Source organism: Lathamus discolor, chromosome 2 (assembly GCF_037157495.1).
Source record: "Lathamus discolor isolate bLatDis1 chromosome 2, bLatDis1.hap1, whole genome shotgun sequence".
Taxonomy (NCBI): domain Eukaryota; kingdom Metazoa; phylum Chordata; class Aves; order Psittaciformes; family Psittacidae; genus Lathamus; species Lathamus discolor.
This window is the reverse complement of record NC_088885.1, coordinates 530,619-552,261: the sequence shown is the minus strand read 5'-3', so window position 1 is coordinate 552,261 and position 21,643 is coordinate 530,619. Positions and strand designations below refer to the sequence as shown.

Below are 21,643 nucleotides of genomic sequence, written 5' to 3'. Positions count from 1 at the left end.
CGCACCGCCCTCCCGCCTGGGGGCCCATCCAGCGCAGTGCGCATGCGGTCCGAGCCCCGCCCGCCCGGGTTTCGGGCGCCCTCCGGCGGGGAGTGGCGGAAGGCGGTGGGCCGCGGCCCCAGCTTCCGGTCTCCATTTTACGCCGGCGACAGCGGCCGGAGGTTGCTGGTGGAGGGGTCCGGTCCGGCCCGGCCCGGCGCGGCGCGTTCCGGTACCGGGGCTCATCCACTCTCCTTTTCAGGCCTGCGGGTGCGGGTGGGCCCGGCCGGCCCTCGGGGTTGGGGGTGGCGGGGGGTGAGGGCGCGTTCGTTGTCGCCGCGGTTACCCGGGGGGTGCTGCGGGAGGTGCTGAGCCGCTCCTCTCTCTGCTTGGCGGCAGACCGCGGCCGGTGCCCCCGCCGTGTGAGCGCGAGGACGGGGATGGGCGGCCGCAGCCTCCCCGGTAAGTTCGCCCCCGGCCGTTGAACCCCCGCTCCTCGGAGTGCCCACAGGTTGAGCGGGTTCGTGTGCCCGGTTCTTCTCAGCATGGACCAAAGCGTCGTGGATCACCCGGTGACCCTCATCATCAAGGCCCCCAACCAGAAGTACACCGATCAGACCATTAGCTGCTTTCTGGACTGGACTGTGGGCAAGCTAAAGTCTCACCTCTCCAAAGTGTACCCCAGTAAGCCGGTGAGTTGGTGGCCAGCCCTTTTTCTTCCTCGTGTCGGTAAGACTGGCGTTGTGGTAACTTGTGGGCAGTTGGTCAAGACTTTCGTTAGGTACCCTGCAAGATAAACACAGTCCTAGCGCCGGAGAGCTGCTTGTGTACAGGTGATGCCTGGGACTCAGCTCTCAGGGAAGCTGACAATGCGAAATAGTTGCTCTTTCCTGTGGTTTAAGAAGATCACAGTGTAGCATCCACAAAGATGGCATCGCTGAAGACACTTAGTAAAGCTTCATTTATCTTTATTGGGAACTGGAATTGAGGTATCCCAGTTAACTTAAGATTGTCTCTAAATGGAAAAGTTCTGTTTAAAGTGATTACAGTGTAATCAATGCAGCTAAAGTTACCACCATCTAGTGAATTCACTGAGGTGTGGAGCAGGTAGATGTTTGTTCACAGTATTTGAAATACGGAGTTGAGCCTCTAGAATTATTTCCCCCTTTTTCCCCCCTTTAAAGAACAGTGGGGTTTTCTGAACACTTTGCTCTCAGATATTCTATGACTGACAATCGTGACTGAACTTTGAACCTTAATATCAAGACCTGTTGTGAGGTTTCCTTTTGTTATGTTTCCTGAGGAATATAATGTTTATTTGTCAACTCTTTTAAGTTCCAAACTTGTCAGTTGACAAGAGGCTGGGAAAAGCTATGCAGGTAATAACTGAAAGATGATACTGTACCTGTTAGTCATAGGGAACAGTATACTTGAAAAGTTGTTCCAGAAAACTGTATAAAAGGAGTGACTGCTTCTACACTGCAGCAACAGCAGCATGTGAGGCCTAGACCTTGCTGTGGAAAGCATCAGACAAAGGTTGTGCTTATATTGTAAATGATTAGTATGCACCTAATTTAGTCGAACAATTATTGGCATTGTTTATTGAAGGTAAAATAGTAGCTTTGTGTCTTGAGGCAGGTTTCTGCCTTTTGGAGAAAGAAGGCAAGCAGTCAGTAACTTAGGCTGTGTCTTGGGTACATTGAGCTCTGTTAAGCACTATTTGAGGAGTTTGTGGATTTAGTTATTGCTGTGAGTAATGCTCTGTTGAGGGAGCCTATCTGCAATGACAGAAACAAATGCACTACTTCAGCTGATAGCTGCTGCTTCCGTCACTGGAGTCTCCTCCTGTGATGTGTTTAGGCACTAGTTTTTTGACTCACCCGATGATCTTGTTAAATTGGGCTTCTTGTGAAGAATCCTTAATGAACACGAGGTTTTTATGTCGCTGTGTAGGTCGGAACTAGTACTAGAATATTGAATTTTAATTTCCTTGGAACATCTTTCTTCTGTTGATAATTAGTTCCTCAACATGCCTCTCATTACATCACTAGTTCAGAATCCCCCAAAATTGTTCTGCGTGGAAGAATGAAGAGTTCCTTCGTGAAAATTATCTCCATGATTCCAGTTTAATCTGGATTTACTGTATTTGCATTTAAACTAGTAAATGAACATAGTATTTTTATTTTATAGAACATTTGAATTAAAGTAAGAACATGGGGAGGAGAAATGAAACATCCTATTAAACACCTATGTATAGTAAAATCAGAAAGTGGATTTGTCGTTGCGTGCTACTGCTTTTTCCAGATTTGTTTTAATCTATGTGCTCTTAGGAGCACCTCTGCCCCACCCCCCCCTTTATTTTTCTTTAGACCAGATCAGTGCCAAAATCTTGATCTACATTCCTTGAATATGATAGGTCCTGAAAACAACTTCTATTACAGTGCTATTTTAAGAGTGCATCAGAACACAGATGTTCTCTCAGGTATTGCAGTGGTCTGGGTGTGAAATAGAAATTAGTTGCTATCCCTGCTATATACATAGTCTTTCAAGTTTTTACATGTGACTTTTAATTTATTCTGTAAGCATCTGTAAAATAGTCAGTAGACTGATGGTAACTTTAAACGTTGTTATTAAATTTACAATTTATTAAGAATGTATCTTCAGAAAATGTGATGGTTAAAATGTCCAAAGAAGAAGTTAGGCCCTGAGGCAGTGGTGTTTGTTATTTTTCCAGGTTAATTTGTGTAAATGGTGTGGCTAAACATATGCAGATTTCGTAGCAGATTTAACTTGATGAAGTTGTTACTAAAGTACTAAAGTTACTAAGTTGGTATACTTACTTTAACAAGTCATTGAAGGAGATAAGTGGGGTTTAAAACAAAATCAAATTAGTTTGTGGGTCTATACTAAGATTCACATTCCTCAATATCTTATTTTCCCTGACTGGACCAATTTTTCATAGCTGGAGTACTACAATTACAGTGTCCCTAAATGAAATATTTATTTAAGAAAACTTAGGAAATCAACCCCTGTGTGTCATTCTGGCAGCTCTTGCAGTCAGTGCATTAACCAGTGCATCGATTACACCCAGACGCATGACCTTTAAATTCTCGTTTCCTGTAGTACCTGTCATCTAGCATATGCTTTGCCCACATTTCTAACCAGATGTGGTGGTTTGGATTCTTATTTCCTATGGGAGAGAGGCTGAGTGACCAAAATAATGAATATCTTTGTCCTGGGTTCAACTGGAACTGGCTGTAGCTGAAACAGGATAGCTCAGAGACTGTGTTTCTGAAGGGAGCCGCTGCATTAGCTCACATTTGGTGGTTTTGGTAATGTGCTGTGTGTAGCTAATTTGGACTCGGTAAGCATTGCAGCAGGAGTCTTGCTTGAAAAATGGAAGAAAAAACCCAAACCACTAGCTGTTGAATTCTTGGTTTTAAACACATACCTTTTGAATTATGGTCTGGAAATTGTCTTCCATCTCACTGTAAACTTTAGGTTCTAGACATATTTTATCTGATGCTACATGCTTGCTTGTGAAAATGGGGGCACTCTTAATTCTTTATATATGTTTTAAAGTGTTTTTCTATCACAGTTCAGTGTTTGGGCTAACAGTGAGCATGCTGTTCCTTGAAGCAGGAGGTTTGATAGTGAACCTCCTCTGGCAGAGGATCACTTGAATGCCTTTTCTATTTTCTTTGGCATAAATGTAAACTACGTGTTTTCACATTAGTCACCTCTTCTGCCATCTGCATTTAAATCCCTGCCCCTCATCTCAGAATTCCAAGATGGCTTTCACCCTGAGAATTGCAAGTGATAATCTTATAGTGCCCCATTAGGTATTTAAGTTATGTAGGGAGGAGTATGTGGTTTAAGGCCTCATGGTCCCCATTAATGTCTCTCACTTAATATCATTAACAGTACTCAACATAGGTGTAACCTTTTCTTTTGTGGTTTTGTAGGGAGGTGAAAGGCGCCACTGAAGCCTATGTAATAGTCAGCTTTGAGGGGTTGTTTTACTGCAGCAGTTTCTTTTCTGTGGAGTATTTATATGGAAAAAAATAAATTTTACTACTCATTTGAGGAGTCGTAAATGAGATGGAGTTGAGAAGAGGTACATACGTGAGGTACTGAAGAGAAGAATCTGAATTTGACCATCTAGAAAACTGTATTATGAGTCCTCCACCGCCATGTTGGGTGATGATACAAAGGTTTGGAGTTTGGGGGTGGTTTGTTGTTGTGTTTTGCTTGTTTTAACTGCTTCTCCATTCTAATTAATCTCCAGATAATCTATCTCAGGACCCAGAGACAAGGTTTCTGACACTTTTCTTCTGGTTCCACTGCTGATTCTAAAGCAACAAGTTTCTTACTTATAAGAAATCAAAGTTTCCAGTAATGTTGATGCATGATGCTAATTCTTACTTTTTTTAAGAAGGCCTTTCCCAAACATAAAATGCAAGTAAGCTTGTATTTTGCTAGCAGCCTGTTTTCTCTTGAAAGTAGCAACCAAAGTGGTTCATTCATTTGAACTTAGTCTGTTGTGAGACAGGCATTTTTGCTGCTGTTTTAAACATGACCAGAAATAGCACAGTGTTGATGTTGAATTTATTGCAGTGTTTTATTTATTGGAGCTGCAGTGGACTAGTTCTGTGTCGTGAGCCTTACGAAAATTGTGTATTATTTCACTGATTAAAAATACAGGAAAATGCAGAAGAACAGAAAAAATGACTTCAATAAAAGTGGTAAACAGTTCCGTACTATATATGGCAGGTTATGGACTAATATTTTAAAGACATGTATGTAATAATGGCTAGTGTGAATTTGGGGGTGGAGTTAAAGCAAAAGCTTCTCAGACTTAATGTGAACTTTCATGTGCTTAGAGTAGCTATATTCAGGGAAAAAAAAACCAAATTCTTCAACTTTTCTATGTTCTGCTAAGTTATTGGGAATCTGGAAAAGGCTATTGCAAAAAAAAAAAAATCAAACTTCTCTGAAAGCTTTTTTAATCAGAGATCTTTATCTCAGGTGTTTGTGTCTTAGTATTAGCATGAGTAAGACTGCAGAGTGGGCAGCAGGGTGCTGGGCAAGTGGGATGTAAGACCAGCTGTTTGCATGTCTTCATTCTTCAGATATTTCATGCTGTTAATGCCCATCTGTTCCACTGATGTTAGCCTAAATATCTTCATTTAGCACTTGCTTATGTTAGTGCTTTCCTTGAAGTAATAACTGCTATTGTATTAAGATGAAAGCAGTAGTTCAGCTACTCTTGTGAGTGCTGGTTTTTTTAGGGGGGGGAGTGTTTTGGTTTTCTGGTGTGTGGGAGAATGTGGGGCAGAACTAATAAGAGAAATTTGTTGTTGAAAGAGATTGAAATTTGTGCCCCCCTTGCGCGTATTTTAATTACCATTCTGTCATTCTAACTATTTTGGGGTTGGTTTTGCATTATTTTTTTTGCCCCAGCCACTTTTCAGTCTTCTTTTTCAGGAAGTGCCTGGGAATGGGAGCAGGGAAAAGAGCAAATCATCTTAAAAGAAAGGAGTTTTTGAATCTACCTAATGGTTTTCTTGAGCAGCATTTGCCAGTTAAGTGTTGTTAATTGTTCTGGCACTCTTGTTGAGTGCATAATAGGGGAATTCTTTTTCAGAATTAATGTGTGAGTTGGACCTGTGAAGCCTCTGAAATGTTTTTAAGGCTATCTGATGGTGGTTGGAATTGTAAAGGGTTTTCTCATCTGCAAATGTTATCTCCAGCTGTATATCTGTACAGCAGGAAAAAGCTAAATTCCTTTCTTTGTCCCATCTCCTAGTCTACAAAGGATCAGAGACTGGTGTATTCTGGCAGACTGCTTCCTGATCATCTGCAGCTGAAAGATGTTCTCAGAAAAGTAAGCTTTATATCAACACCATATGATATTTGATCAGACCCCCTTTTTGAGAAATAGGAATTTAGATTTGTGTTGTTTAGCTTTATATTTTCATTGTATTGAGAGATGTAACCATAAAATGTTGATATGTTCTGGAAAATGTATTTTCAATTAAGTATCCCTTGTGTGTAGAATTGTGATCTTTGTGGATTGAGGCACATTTCCAATTGATGGGAGCAAGCAGGTTATGTAAGTGATAATGTAATGCAGAGTGACTTCTTTGGACAATTCCCACTGTAATGTGGATGGAATCATTTAACAGATTTGCTAGTTTGGAACATCATTTCTTGTACAGACTTAAATCCAAGAACTGCCATTAAAAACATCTCTTGTGTAAGCAACTTAAGAGTAATATATTATATGCAAAATGAGAATTTTAAATTCCTGAATGGTTTTGCTGGGAAAACTGTTTGTTGTCCTGGCTTTGTCAGCTATTAACTGTTCCTGATGATGTTTGAAAGTTATTTCGTTCTTGAGGCTTTTCTTTTTATATATATCCATATTTATGTATCTTTTTTTATATACAGTTTTATTCTGCTCTTTCATCTTGGGGAAAAATAATTTTACTAATCTAACTTTGGATTCTTTAGTTAACACTTAAGTCCAAATCCTGAATACACGTGACATCTCATGTAGGCGATCTTCAAATACGTACACTTGGTTCTCAAACTGGTTCAAGTAGTTAGGTTTGATGCTACCAGGTAATAGGAACTCCATTAAGTTAGTAAAGTTCTTAAATATATAGACTTAATAGCATATTTAGGGCAGATTATCAAAACCTTTTCCTCAATTTAGGTAATAAAACATACTGCATTGTGTTGAGTAGGGTTTAAGCTCCTTGTAAACAGATCAGGATGCATCAATAGCTGTATTTGGAAAGTACTTCAGGTATTATGAAATAGGTAGACTTTCTAATAGTCTAACAGTACACAGGTATTGGTAATAGTACTTTTTTGTAATGCAATGAGGTAAAAATCAGACTGCAAGAATGGGTGGGTTACATCTTAATATTTAATATGAAGGAAAATGTCTTAAAGAGAATAATCCTTTGGTGAAAGCGGGACCTGAACTTCAGTCTTAAGAACAGAGAAACCAATACAGAGGAATCTTGAGTATTGTTTGAGCAAACTAACACTGTTGTCACTTGCAAATCTTCATTCTGAAATAATTTGATTAAGTTGTATTTAGCTGCTTACCAAAAAGTGATTGAAAATTAATATGTATAGGTTTACTAGAAGACCAGAGCTGGAATTTTGCCAGCCAGTATATGTGTTGTACCACTGAAAAGTTCATGAATATACTGATAATAACTTGTCTCAATGCTTGGTTTTGTTTGTTAAGAACAAAATGAAGTCTGAAACCCTTAAATTCACTTGGCCTGCTTACAGCACACTAATTTTAGGAAATGTGATTTCCAACTTTGCCTTACGTGCTAGAGAAAAACTTTGGCTAAGTAATATCATCTTTCATTACACAGGGTCTATATTTGATTTTAAAGGCATATTAGTAGCTGCAGGCCTTTAGTGAATTTAGAAACATACTCATCAGTCTTAAGCATAAAGTTGAACATTTGTATTGGAAGGAGTTTCTTGTGCTCAAGCTTTTGGAAAAGAGGTATGATTACTCTTAAGTTCATTCTCATTTTCTGCCATATTCTTCCTACTTGATTAAATTCGTAATACTGTCTGAGGATTTACTAAGTCTCCCCGTTTAGCTTTGTGATGCTTGCTCTTTGATACAGAGCAGTGTCATTTTGCTGATAGAAAATACCTTGAGGCTGGAAGTTGTGACACTCTTCAAGCATCGTGATACCTGTCATGTTATGTATACATAGGAATATACAGCAATAAACTGTCATACTGAATAAAGGTGTACACTGTAAGCTTGCAAGTAATATGTCTAGCTTCCTTTGCCTTTCCAAGTGGCTTGAAATCTTACCTAGAAAGAAGGTAACTGGTTAGGTTAAAGGCTTTTGATGTGGTCAGAGAGCTGATCACCTGTGTTGAGTACTCTCCAGTCATCACTTACTATCACTGACTGGTAAGAAATGGCACTTAATAATGAGGCTGTGCTGGGGCTAGAAGCTGATGAATGCAGAAGAGCTTAAGTCAGTGTGACTATGGAGAGGCTATGCTAGCAGTAATGCACAGTGGTGTATAAAAACAGTTACCCAGTTGGGTAAGCGTGTGTTTTAATGTATTTTTTTATAGTTTAAAGGAAAAAACAAAGCCAGCATTGCTAAATGTTTTCTCACTAAATACTGCAGCTTGACTGCACCACGCTGATTGCAGAGAAGGACACGGGCTTGCTTTCATTGCTTTTCTTGTTTAAAATTTGGTTACTGAGGAAGCTGTTGGGTGCATTTTAAATCCAGTCATAGCTATTCTTGTTGCTATGGCCATATAGGCTTCAGGCACGCTGATATAATAGGGTGTTTTCATTTGGTACACAGATGGAAGTTAGGGCATCCATGTTGGGTGGGGAAGCATATTCATGAAGAATTGGTATGGGCTGATTGCTTGCATGCTGATGAGGCTTCAAGTGGTGGCACTCATTCACTTCCTCACTTTCAAATACTTAGAATCATGAACTGTTTTGTGTTGAAGGAACCTAAAAGCTCATCCAGTTCCAACCCTCTGCCATGGGCGGGAACACCTTCCACTAGAGCACCTTGCTCCAAGCCCCTGTGTCCAACCTGGCCTTGAACACTGCGAGGGATGGGGCAGCCACAGCTTCTTTGGGCACCCTGTGCCAGCGTCTCAGCACCTTCACAGGGAAGCACTTCTGCCTAAGAGCTCATCTCAGTCTCCTTCATCTCAGTCTCCCTTAGTTAAGTTTGAGCCCTTAGTTAAGTTTGAGCCCTCAGTTCTCATCTAGCACTTCAAATAGCATTTCCTGAGTGTGAAGTATCTTCAGGGATGCTTCAGCTGAGTGTCTGCCAGTTAGGCTTGAGCAAAGCTTAGTCTGGAGTGAGGTGGAGGCAGCATCTGGTACATTTTGTTTTTAATCTTGGTCTGCTTGTGGAATTAATTTACCCTGATGTGTTTATTGCCTAACACTCTTAATTATATCTCAGTGCAAATGGAATCATTTGTAATTTCAGGGAAACAACCCTTAAGGGGTTTGAGATTTTTCCAAAATTAAGGTTAAAGCTTGTGATATACATCCTCATGAGTCTCTGTGTGGTCTTCCGTTGGTTTTGGGGAAGACTGGGGGTAAGTAGATGTTCAGTATGTTATTGTGGACTGCTGCTAAGAAAACACTGGTTGTGAAACAGTAAACTTCTCATGTGCTGGACTCAAAACTTGCTTTATGCTCTGTATAATGTTTCTTTACTGATTGCAAATGCAGCTATGAGAGTGTTGGGTTTGTTTGGGGGTTTTTTTAAAGACATTATTTTTATTGTAAATTGCTCAAATATTGTTGCTTTAGCTCTTCAATGTCTTTATTCTTTTTTAGCAAGATGAATATCATATGGTTCATCTAGTATGTACTTCCCGGACACCCCCAAGTTCTCCAAAACCCACCACCAGTAGAGAAGGTCATGGGACTGCAGCCTCCAGCAGTAGCTCAGTGAGTTGGGTTATTTTTTTCCTGCACAGGACATGTATTTGTTCTACACTGTAAAAGGGTTTGGTGAAAGTAGAATATGCTCTATGAAATTGTACAGTTGGATTATTTAAGGGTGTCACTTTATTTAAACAAAGGTCACCTTTTTTCAAACTCTAACACAATTATGATTATTAGATGATAAAGCACTACTTTTGTAAGCTATTATTTGTTTTTAACACTTCTTTATTGCAAACTACATTTTTCTTTCTCTCCGTATCCTCATATCTTCGGCAGAAATTGAGCAGTGTATTGAGATTCAAGAAAAATAAAAGATCCAATTTATTTTGTGAAAATTTGTACTGCTGAAGAGACATCAGTCAAATTAGTGCCCTTGCTGTGAAACAGGCAGGTGGAACTTGGCCAGAATTCATTCTGCTTGACAAGGATTGGCTTCAAGGCAGTGATAAGTATCTGTAAGACAGTGGGAAGTGTTCTTAATATTTTTTTAGTTAAGCTATTCACAGAACACTCTGGCTTAGGGTGTTGAGCCCTCCCCTCTTCACACTCTCCTCAAATGATGCTGATCTTTGGATGTACTCTGTTTTAACAGAAATGAAGTTAGTATTTCTGTTAATGAGTTGGTCATCATTACTGTAATTCTCTTGGCTTTTCCCAGTGATGTGAGGAATAGTAAGGGACGAAGGAAAGGGTTAAGTACCGTTGTAGGCACTTTCATCTGCACTCTCAGTTACCAGCGTATGGGAGATACCCTTCTAGTAATAAGCTGTCTGTCTTTGTTCTGTTTATAGGGTACTGTGTGGACTGCAGTGAGACAGTCATACGCACGAACAGTTGAAGGAATAGTAGAGAGTGGACAGTGGTTACATTGTCTTTTCAAAGGCTGTATTTATATCTTCAAACAGGACACGGGAAGCCTACTTTGTCATTATTTTATTCCTGTGTAGTTCAGTTGTAAATGTTTTATTTAAACGACTGTATTAATAACTGCTTAAAGCAGTCTGTATGCACAGTGTTAAGTTCATAGTACTTGGAAAGAAACAACCTAAACCCAAAGCTTGAATGGCCTTTGTTCTTACATTTGTTTCTTATTTCCCCCGCTGTCTAGTGGTAAATTTTTTATGTTTTCCTTTGTAGGGTAGATGTGATCTGGATGTGTTAAGTAATTGCACCTCCTCACTTCCGGAGTTGTCAAAGTTGAAAATGATTTTCTACTAAGTAAACATTACAGTAATGCTTAGCAACAGGATTTGGGGATTTATTAAAACTAAAACAATGCATCTCAATGGCCAAATTGCAGTCTTGTTATGGTGACACATAATCTAGAAAAGCCAGCTGTTGGCCTGCTTCCAGGGTTAAATATTGATCTAGGAAAGCATTGAAGGTCTGACACACCAGTTTTAGGTGTGTTTCTGGGAGCCTAAGTAGTTCCTTGCTGCTTCCGTATTTCCACCTCCCAGCAGTTGGGATTGGGCAGCTGTCATAGTGAAGATGATGAGTAGAAGGAGAAACTGAAGGCAAGGATAGAGGAATGGTATTTGAAGCCACTGCAGGCACTGTTGTCTCTGAATATAAAGTCGTATCCAGAGGTTCTAGTTATTTTTGTCAATGATAGCCACTAGAATTTTATTGCTGCTAAATATTCTTTCGTTAAGCTTTATTTGGTTCAGCTTTTTGAAAGGGTGATTCCCAGTGACTTGTGGTTTTCTCTGGGACCTGTCAAGTGTCAAATCTTTCTGGAAACTTCACTTTTTTCATATGTGCACCTGAGTGCAATTTTGAATTTCCATTTCCTCCTTTTTTTTTTTTTTTTTTTTTACTAAACTCTTGTCATGCCCAATAAAACCCCCCAAGACCTGCCTGGTGCTTACATTCTCCATAAAACTTGTGATGAAATATTAAAGCAAAGAGATTTTTAAGACACAGCAGGAAATCTTGTAACTGTGGCAGAAAGATCCCTAACCTCAATTTTATTTATTTTCAAGAATTTAGACCATTCTGGATCAACTGCTGCCTCACCCACAAACCGAGAAGCGTCATCTACGTCTTTGAACACTAGTGCAGATGGAGTGAGGCGTCGTAATCTTCCACAAGCACAAAGCAATCCCATACTAAGCCACCAGTTCCCTTATGTAATGCAAGGGTAAGTGCGATTGAAGCAATCCTTAGTTCTTTGATACTCTTTCAAGTATTATAAATGTTCAGTTACAATTATGTTTCTTTCACAGTATGCAGAATTATTTGACTAGTTAATATGGAAGCATAAGTCGCATTAGAAACATTTTTGTATGAACATTATTACTTTTAGCCAGGAGTCAATCAGAACAAGTGTTCTTGGTGCTCCCCTTCAGGCTGCTTTCTGCCTCAGCTTTCTCTTGATAAGTGCAGCTGTAATACTTAACTAGTGGACGTGTAGTTAGTAATGTAACTGATAAAATTACTGCTTCTGGTTGCCTTTTCTAGTGCTTTATTTGTAATCATCAACACTAAATTATTATCAAAATACAATGGTTCTTAGTTTTTGACACAGAAGAGATGTAACTCTTCACTTTTCTGGATTAAACTGTAGAAATGACATGCAGGTGTTTTTTGAGTGCATGTAAGTACTTGTATATGTAAAACAGAATTGTAAAGTATTTTCATATATACCAGTGAAATGTTAACTAGTGTACATTTCCATATCGGATCTTTCGTGTAACGTCAGAATTCCGTATACTTCCAAAGCAGCTTCAGGAACTTTTAATACCAGGCGTTCTCCTAGTATTATATAGATTCTAGAGTTCTTCTTTGGAGAGCACTGAAACAAACCAAACCCGTGAAGCTGCTAACAGTGATGGTTCCTTCTGTTCCTGGAAGGAAAACAGGTTTCAAGAACTGTTGAAAATCCATGTGGTTTCAGCTCAATTTACGTGCTCTCTTTTTAGAGTTAACCTAGACTTTACTGCTCTCACTCATTTTCATCCTGAATTCTTTCAAGTCCTTTTTGGTTTTTTATCTGAAAGATAAAAAGCTGGGCAGAAATTGGAGTAGTTGCATTATTCTGACCACATGCATCTGTCAAGAAGATACTTGCCTTTAGGACAAAGCTAGGTGGCACAAGGTTGGCTGTCAAGATTTCTGCTTGGTGTAATGTAAGTCAATCCAGTTACTTCCAGAAGCACTTTATTGTGTGTTGTGTAACCTGTAAGAAGTTTTAATGTTTTTCTAATTGGCTTTTCAGGTAAACATACTTTGAGAGTTGAGTGTTTTGTCAGTATGCAGTGAACTCAGTGGGCTATGGGCTTTCAGTGGGGGATCAGAACCATTGTTGAGTCTTTTGGGTGAAATAATTGAGTTAAAATAGTGGGAAGAAGCATCAGTTTGGAAGACACAGCTGTGTTTGAAAGAAAGAGTAACTTCATATTTTTCTGTATTTTTATGTCTGCATTAGCAAGTATGTGGATTGAGAGGAGTGGATCTGTAGACTGAAAGAGGTGCTGAGAACCAGCTGTCAACACGGCAGTTATGTCAGGGTTTTCTGTCTTACTTGGACTACTTCTGGTTTGGTCACCTGGAGTAAGCGCCTGTTTGTGGCTAAGGTGCATTAGCAGTGTACCTAAACTACATCTTTCAGTTTAGTGTAATCCAAAAGGCATCCACTTGGTGATCCCAGAGCGTTCTGTGGTGCAAACACAAATATAGTAAGAGGAAATGATTTGTGTCAGAAGTGTATTCCTGATCTGAACAGAAATGCCAATGTAAATGAACCAAAATTAATCTTTAGGTCTTTTTTGTAGAAGTAATTCAATGGAACACGATCAGAACTTAAGTTAGTTCTTTGCAGATTGCTGAGCACTGGCTCTGCTCACCTCCAAATAGTCTATGCCAATGCCTGCTATGGTCTGCTGTCTTCTTGAGAAATCCTGTTTAACGCTCTCAGTAATCTTCTCAGATACACCTGGGTTTGCTTCAGGGCACTGCTACTTGTATTCCAGCAATAAGAAATGTCTTCTAGTTTTTAGCTGCTCTCTTAAACACCATTTTGGGCAATGAAATGTAGCCTTAATGTGATTTATACAGAGACTGAGACTTGTTAGAAATAATGAATATTTGTAGCCAGAATTTGCATTGATTTGTGGATTTTTCTTACTGTTTCATGACCAAACACTTTTATTCTAGCCATGTGATGAGCTACAGGCTCTACTGTAGGGAAAGGTCTCTAGATGTTTAAAAATGTGTTTGAGGGTCAGTTTTCTTGAGTATTTTGCAACATTTTCATTAGTCAGGTAATTTGTGCAAATAAGTAACATGATTAAATGATGTTGTTAATAGTTATTTCTGTTCCTGGCACAAAGCTTCATTGTGCTTGTTGAATATTCCTTGGGAAAATAGCTAATTCATGTTATTAAAATAGGAAGAAGGCGGCAATTTGAAACTTCTTGCTTTTGAGCTTTTGTAAGTGCTGTTTTCTAAAAGCCTAGATTTGAGGGCACTGGGCAAAAATAGTTTATTTGTCTGCCAAGTTAGTCTTTTGCTGTGGAGAGCAAGCACAGCATTGTCTGCTCCCATGGGCTTAGTAGCTGTGCTACACAGGTACAAACAGAACGCATAGGCTCCGTCCTGAGATGGCTTGCATTTCAGAGGGGAGAGTACTTGGAAGCAGTTAACAACACAAGAACCATCAAGACAGTGAGATTATTTGTCACATGTTAGCAGTCCATTTGGTTTTTATCCTGCGTACATAGTAATATTTGAAAGTGAACAGCAAAATGACACGCTGCCAGCATGTAGTATGTTCTAGCACAGAAATACCTTGCTTCATTAGTAGCCTTTGCTTGCTGTATTAATTTTTTTTTTTTCAAGTAGCAAATAACATAGTGGGGAATATTGAAATCGCACTTAGGTTAATATCCCAGGCTCACATGAGACGAACAGTAAATGATACGTGTTTGTGGGTCAAGGTCATGAAGCAAATGCAGTTATTGCCAGTCATGCAGATGACAGAGATGGAGTTCTAAGTCTGAATAGAAAGTCTTATTTTTCCACTAATGGTGAGCAATATCTTTATGATGACACTAGCGATCTAGTTTGACCTTACCCTTAAATCAAATCCCAGTTAGCTTATTTTAGGTATCTTCTAAAGACCAGAAGAAGTAATTGTGAGCTTTATAGCCATTTAAGGAGTAGCACGCCTCTTTCTTTTAAGAATATTCTGAAGCTGCCTCTACCACTGGAACCTTGATTGTTTTCTGACCTAACTGTTCTTCTACTCTCTGCTCTGCTTTGTTTGGAATGCTTGTGTCTATTCCATTTGCTTCCCTGCTCGGGTGCCAGTCTTTTGAAATACACTGCTTCCTGCCTCTTTCTCCTCCTTTTGTAAAGAGATGAAAACACGTGCTAGCTACTTTCCTTTTTTTTTCCTACTAGCAAGCCAGCTTGCTTTGCTGAGAGGGCCCTCTTCCTTTAGAGAAGTTGTTCTCACTGAAGTACATCACGCCGTTTACAGTTGTTCCTGTATTTCATAAGCAAACTTAATACCCTGGCAGCTGTAATAGCTGTATAATTGACAACATCTGCCTCATTCTGAATTTTGATGAGCAAACAAAATACTGCTATGCTAGTTGGCATTCCAAGCCTGGAGCCAGTTCCTGGATATTGGTGTTTACTTTTCCTTCACTAATGGAGTCAGACCTTGAAAAGTTTAGTCTTGCTTCTCAAAAAGTCCCATGTCCTGCAAAAACTGTTGGGGAAAAAAGAAAAGAAAAAAAAATGGAATGGGAAAGGCAAGAATATGACATAACTGAAATCTTTTGTGGTTTGCCTTTGCTGACTGGTTTCTTAATCTACTGTTCAGCGTTAAGACATCAAGAAAGTGACTTTTGCAAAAGTCTGGAAGAAGGTAGAGGTTCAAGTCCTGTCAAAGACGTATCTGTGAGGGAGGGCTGTTAGCCCAAAGGCCTATCATCTTCTGGTGAGCTCAGCTTAGCAGTATTAAACAACAGCCACTCTGAAACCTGTAACTGCCAAGTAAAAGAGTTCGTAAACCTGCAGAACTCGGGCAAGTCGGGTAGTGCTGCTGCCTGGTGACTGAGCTGGAGGAGTAAGTGTGCTGGAACACCTAGTTGTCATGCCTGTTTGCATCCCCGCATTGAGGGATTGAAGTTGAGACCTTGCTCAGCAATTTGTTACAACGTGGCATTTAATGCCACCCAGGTAGAACAGTTGAATCAACTGGACATTTTGAAGGTCAAATGTTTTATGAGGGTCAGGATTCTATGGACTTTGCAGGAGCCTCGTTTCTCAGCGTTGGCCAGTTCAGGGTATAGAAAAAACACATTCTTACGTGCCATAAAGATAAAAGCATGGTTGATGCTTTTCAGTGCCAGCTTGACATCTTTGTTGTTCCATCATGTTAACCATGCATAAATAAGTAGCATCAGCTACTTAAAGGCTGCAAGTTCACACTTTCAGGTTTTGAAAGAAACCTAGAGTATTGCCTATGACTGTCTCAGTTTGAATGCGGTTATCAGGAGAGTGGCTTTTGCTTTTTTTTTTTTTTTTTTCCCCGACTGTTGTCAAAACAGGCTATGACTAAACACAAACATACCGAACAGTTTTAGAGAGACTTGTCCAGAATCACAGTGAAATACTTATTCATGTGTAACATGGAAAAGATTTTAATGTCTACCTCCCATCTTTCTTTCTGGGCATGTCTTGTATATCTGAGTGCCTGGTAGACTAATGAAATCTCTTGGTGATATCTTTGCAGGGAGTGCCTTACTTAGGGAAAGGTGTAGTCTGCAGTGCTATTTCAGCAGTCTCAGCTTTTGCTGCCTGCAATGTGAATAAGGTTTTCTTCATGCTTTATACTCTCATGCTGTCCTGAAAGATGTCCTGGTTTGCTACAGTTCCCTACATCCAAATCTTTGGGGAAAGAGTTGGAAATCTTGCCAAAACATGCTATATGCTCTAGGAGGTAAGAGAGGCTATGAAGTTTAAAAGCAGACATAAACAAACCTAAAACTTAAGTATAGGAGCTTTGTATTTCTTGCATGTGAAAGAGTTAAAAGCCCGTAGAGAGGAGAATCACTTAAAATATTGAAGTGGGGGGGAGAAGGGGAAGTAAATAATTTATGGTCTTAGTTGTAATCTTCAGAAGCTGTGTCTGAAAGATTAGTTTGTCTTTGCTCATGCTGATTTCTTGGTGTCTTTGTTCACAGTGATATGCTGCTTTAATTGTGTTTTAGTATCGGTGCATTTTATAATGTGGCAAGTTAGAAATTAATGTTTTTCTTTAAATCCTTTTCTAGCAATGTAGGTAACCAATTTCCAGGCCAAAGTGTTCCTGCTGGATTTTCTATATATCCTGCATTCAGTCCCTTACAGATGATCTGGTGGCAACAAATGTATGCACGTCAGTACTACATGCAATAGTAAGTCAGCATTATCTTAGGTAGCACCGAGTCACACTAGTGAAGTGAAGGTATTAAAAACCTCAGTGTTCTTTGCAGAATCAAAATGTCTGTTTATTTTGTTTGGCTGTACTGTTTTACACGAAGTTTTGTCCAGCAAATCATGAAATCCAGTTTTGGACTGGATTTAATGTGTTGACAAGTAAAGATTTAAGGGAAAGTGCAGTTTGTTTTAACATATATTACACCTAAAATGTTTTCATTGGTGTAGAAAAGAAGACAAAAATAGGCTTAACAATTTTGATGCATGTTTTTTTTGACAAACCAGTTTTATGTTTCAATTCATAGCCAAGCTGCTGTTTCAGCCCAAGTGACTTCCAGCACTGAGCCAGTGAGATCTGCAGTTGCCCAGGCTGTAAATTCAGAACATGCTCCTGCAAATGAGCCCGCAGCAGTGCCAAATGTAGCCGTCCAGGACAACAGGCCTGTAAACCCAAATATTCAGATGAATGCACAGGGTGGCCCGGTAGTGAATGAGGAGGATTTCAACCGGGACTGGCTGGACTGGATGTACACGTTCTCCAGAGCAGCAATTCTTCTGAGCATTGTATACTTCTATTCTTCCTTCAGTCGGTTTGTCATGGTAATGGGAGCCATGCTGCTGGTTTATTTGTGAGTACAACAGTTGAGTCTAGCTGCAGATCTGAACGTGGAGTATGGTGTGCTGGTGTGTAAGCCATTTAAACTGAAAAGAAAATACTATTCAGATAAAAAAGTTTAGACAATGCTCCTTCACAGTATAGTGGGTGTGTGTATTCAAACACGTAGAGAAGTTCATCTGAAAAAAGAAGTAATTCTCAAAACATTTTTACAGTAAGTTGGATACCATTTATACCTGAAACGCAGTGCTCTTAAATGTTGGTGATATTAAGAGATCAGTACTGTAGAAATACAGAATTTGGCGATGGAAATTTAGAAAGTGGGGGTGAGAGGCAAGAAGTTCATATAGGTCAAGCATATGCTTGCATAGACATAGAACTTGTATTCGTGCTTGGATATGAAGGAAGCTTGCAGAGCAAAGTTCATTTATGTTTAAAACATAATATGGGTTGTGTGTAGTAAATTGTGTTAGGAAGAGTTAAGGTAGTGCTGCTGTAACAGTGGGTACTAGACCTCATAGAATTGCAGGGACATTTTACAATGCGTACTAAAGATCTAAGGACACTCTCTATTTTACTAAGAAATAGCAGTACTGTTATCATTTCTCTTTATATAGGAAAATACCTTAGTGATGTAAATAGAAGTGGAAAACAGCAGTAATATTTGATATTTCAGACTGATCTAATTCACTAAGAGTTTCTTTATGTTGTAGTCTTAGTCCTCACAAGGACCGTTCTGTATCTCATTCAGGTAGAATAGTTGAGATCAGAATATAGGCACTTGAAAACATAGGGAGAGGCTTATTTAATTTTCAGTGGTAATGTAGTTCAAGCCTTAGATGAAGCTCATATTACTTTTTTTTCCACAGAAACACTACTTTAAAGATTAATTTTCAAAGGTAGCCTTAATTTTCATAGTAATGTAAGAGCTTAAAAATGGGGAGGAGACCCAGTAAGAATATTCTACATATTTAATCACTTAGTCATAGTAAATTATTCATCTTCCAGAACAGAGATGCATCTTCTGTGAACAGCACATCTGAAATGTAAAAGCTAACTCTTGGCAAGACCCTTCTTAATCCAGATATAAAAGAACAGCCATTCAGTGTCTGAAATAAGAGTTGCAAAAAAATCATAGAATCACAGACTGGTTTGGGTTGGAAGGAACCTGTTAAAGTTCCAGCTTTAGTTCCAACCCCCTGCAATGGACAGGGGCAACTTCCACTGTAGCAGGTTCTTCAAAGGCCCATTCAACCTGCACTTGAACACATGTAGCCTCATTGATTTGAAAGTACATGAAGAATGTACTGCAGTAGTTAGCTGTAGCAAGAAAACCTTTTTTTTCTTTCAAAAGAGAGCTTTTCAGCTGTTCTATTTTCTTACATAGACACCAAGCTGGATGGTTCCCCTTTAGGCAAGAGGGAGGCCAACACCAGGCAGCCAATAACATGGATGTGAATCATGATGGGCAACATGCAAATAATCCTGATCTTGAAGAGATGGTAAGAGCAGACATGTCTTCTGAGACTCCTGTGTATTATATTGTAAAGTATGCTGTAATGCTTGGAGAGAAGGTCAACTTGTATGAAATGTATTCAGTTTAACCAGAGAGGTTTTGGCTTGGTCCTCAGTGTTGTGTCTGCAGTTTAAATTCTGTATTTTTCTCGTTTGGCAGTTACTGGTGATTTCTACTTCAATCACAAACTTTTCATGCTAGTTATTCTTCAGGAGGCTGTTCTGAGAGAAGTTACTTAATGTAGGAAGATACTGTTGATGACCTTATGTCAGAGCTGTGAAAAGAAGCAGCTGAACTACTTAATTGCTTCAATTTCTGTTTTTAAAGGAGCGACTTATGGATGATGGGATTGATGAAGACAGTGGAGAAGATGCAGGTGAAGATGCCAATACAGAGCAGCAGCCCGGATTCATGGCTTCTGCTTGGTCCTTTATTACAACCTTCTTCACATCACTCATCCCTGAAGGGCCTCCACAAGTTGGCAATTAAAGAGGAAAAGGAACCGTGTCAGGCAGCCTCGGTAGCCACAGGTAGAAGTGGAGCAGATTCTAGAGAGCATTCTAAATACAGTGCAATTCCTGAACATTTACAATGTTACCTTTCTGATCACAGTGTACAAAAATGTGTATGTGAGTTTTGTTTCCTTTCAGCTTTCTGATGCATTGATTATTTTAAGCACAAGTGGACTACTAAATGCTTGCTTTTAAGATTCTTCTTTTTCTGAAGAATAAAATGTAAAGATACTGGTCTTCCATGTTTTATTTTAATTTCAGATGTGTATTACACTGAGGCAAAAAGCTTGTACTTAATCTGCACCATTACCTCTTTAAAGAGCTGTTAAAAACATGAATGTCGACAGAACTTCCAAGTGTTCTCTATTCATCTGAATAATGTATCTTGTGACCTTGGGTTAGTTTTATGCAGGGTGAGAATTCTCACCTGGGATTTGGAGTTGATATAATTCCTGACAGAATGCTGTAAACACAAGGATTACTTGTTAATGGTGTGTTGTCTTCATGTTGCAAAATACTAAGCCTCTTCTTATACATTTAGAAAACTAAAAGCTTTCTCTTGAGGTTCTTCTGAAGTTCATTAAGGTTGGAGATGTTTGACAGCTCTTCAAAGATAGTTGATAGTGATAGGATAAACCTTAAATGTTTGATACATACAGTACTTTTTGAGAAAAATATAGCTGCACTGGGGAAAAGAACATGTACATTAGGGTTTTTTAATAAAAACTGTTAAATGGTAATTCTTTTGGGTGTTTCTATACATATTTGAATGCAAACGACTGAGTAGTGCATCATTAAGGATGAGCATTTGATTGGTTTGAGAATGGAATAAAGATATGGTGGCATTACTAATACAGGCTGAAGTGGTATGTTTATAGCAGCGCATCCACAGTTATGGGTATGATCTCAACAGCAGGATGTCTATATTCTTAAGCTTAACCTAGTTAAAGCTGAGGAAGGGGAAATTGTACATGAGATAACAGCAAGTGCAACTGTCATGTTTTTGGATGCTTTCTGTAGCTTTTAATCATAGTTAAGAAGTTATATTTGGTTTTGTTCTTAATCCTGAAGTTACTGTTGTGCTGTCTAAAATGGCTGCAAGGATTCTGTTACACTATAAAGCTCTTAAATAGGTCTGAACAATGAGAAATGGGGTTTAATTTTGGCTTGCTCATCCAACTGCTGCAGTTTTCTTTGTTTTTATCCTCTGAAACATCTGTCAGGATTTCTAGGCCTTACTGAAGGGTGACTCGGAGAAATTTGAACAATGGTTTGAATTTAAACAGTTTAAATAGCATGCTTTTGAGTTACAGAATATTTTTGATTTACAGAATATCTTTGATTTACAAATCAGTCATAAGAAGAGAAATATAAGTGTCTTGCAAACATGAAGTGTCTTATTTGCTGTATGGACAGCGGGGATGAATCATATTTAACTGTGGTGTTTTGCTCCCATGTTACTGTGGAGAGCTGCTCTCAATTTAGGTTCTTTACTACATAAACATGAAAGGCATAGACCTTGTCCAAGACAATTTACGCTTTTAATTTGGTGGATGGATCTAGCTTGATTAATCTTTAAGAACTGTTAAGGAAACTTCCATTTTTAAAAGAATGCAACAGAGGGACTGTCTTTATATAGGAAACAGCTCTCTGCTGTTAGCAGGCTAGATGGCGGAAGTTGCTGCTATGCTACTATACCTGATTTGGTTAAAAACTGTAGAATTATCACCGCTTGTTGTTATGAAGATGAGGAGGATTTTGTTTGTAGGTTATAGAAGGTCAAAATAGTGAACTGGGAGATCCTGGCACTTTCTGTTTTGGAAAAAAAATGAAACCAAAAAACTGTGAAAGATTGATAGCGAGTGTCCTTGAAGTATGCTCATCAAGTGTTGGTAGTCCGAAAGGAACATGAGGGTTCCTGAGTATAGGGATGAATATCAGTTTGACTGCTTGTGTTTTTTACCTTAAAGATGGAGGTAACAACCTGTTCCACAGCAGGCTGGTAGCACAGAAGAAACACCTTAATAGGCTGACCCTGTCTCTACTAGGATGAAATTAGCAGTGGTGACTAAAATTTGTCCACCCTGTGT

General features: G+C 39.2%; 1 protein-coding gene across 5 annotated transcripts; it reads left to right on the top strand.

Moving 5' to 3' along the window:
* Window positions 1-229: 229 nt before the first annotated feature.
* On the top strand, window positions 230-20,405 carry HERPUD2 (HERPUD family member 2). 5 transcript variants are annotated; one of them, XM_065665353.1, is made up of 9 exons: window positions 231-249; window positions 379-671; window positions 5,789-5,866; window positions 9,365-9,478; window positions 11,461-11,618; window positions 16,765-16,887; window positions 17,215-17,538; window positions 18,913-19,027; window positions 19,369-20,405. In XM_065665353.1, the coding sequence occupies exons 2-9, from the start codon at window positions 525-527 to the stop codon at window positions 19,528-19,530; spliced, it is 1,221 nt and encodes a 406-aa protein (XP_065521425.1). In that variant the 5' UTR covers window positions 231-249; window positions 379-524; the 3' UTR covers window positions 19,531-20,405. The 5 variants fall into 5 exon arrangements, with proteins under 5 accessions (XP_065521429.1, XP_065521425.1, XP_065521426.1 ...); XM_065665354.1 differs by lacking the exon at window positions 231-249 and having other exon boundaries at window positions 379-441; window positions 524-671; XM_065665356.1 differs by lacking the exon at window positions 231-249 and adding an exon at window positions 5,467-5,563 and having other exon boundaries at window positions 583-671.
* The last annotated feature ends 1,238 nt before the right edge of the window (window positions 20,406-21,643 follow it).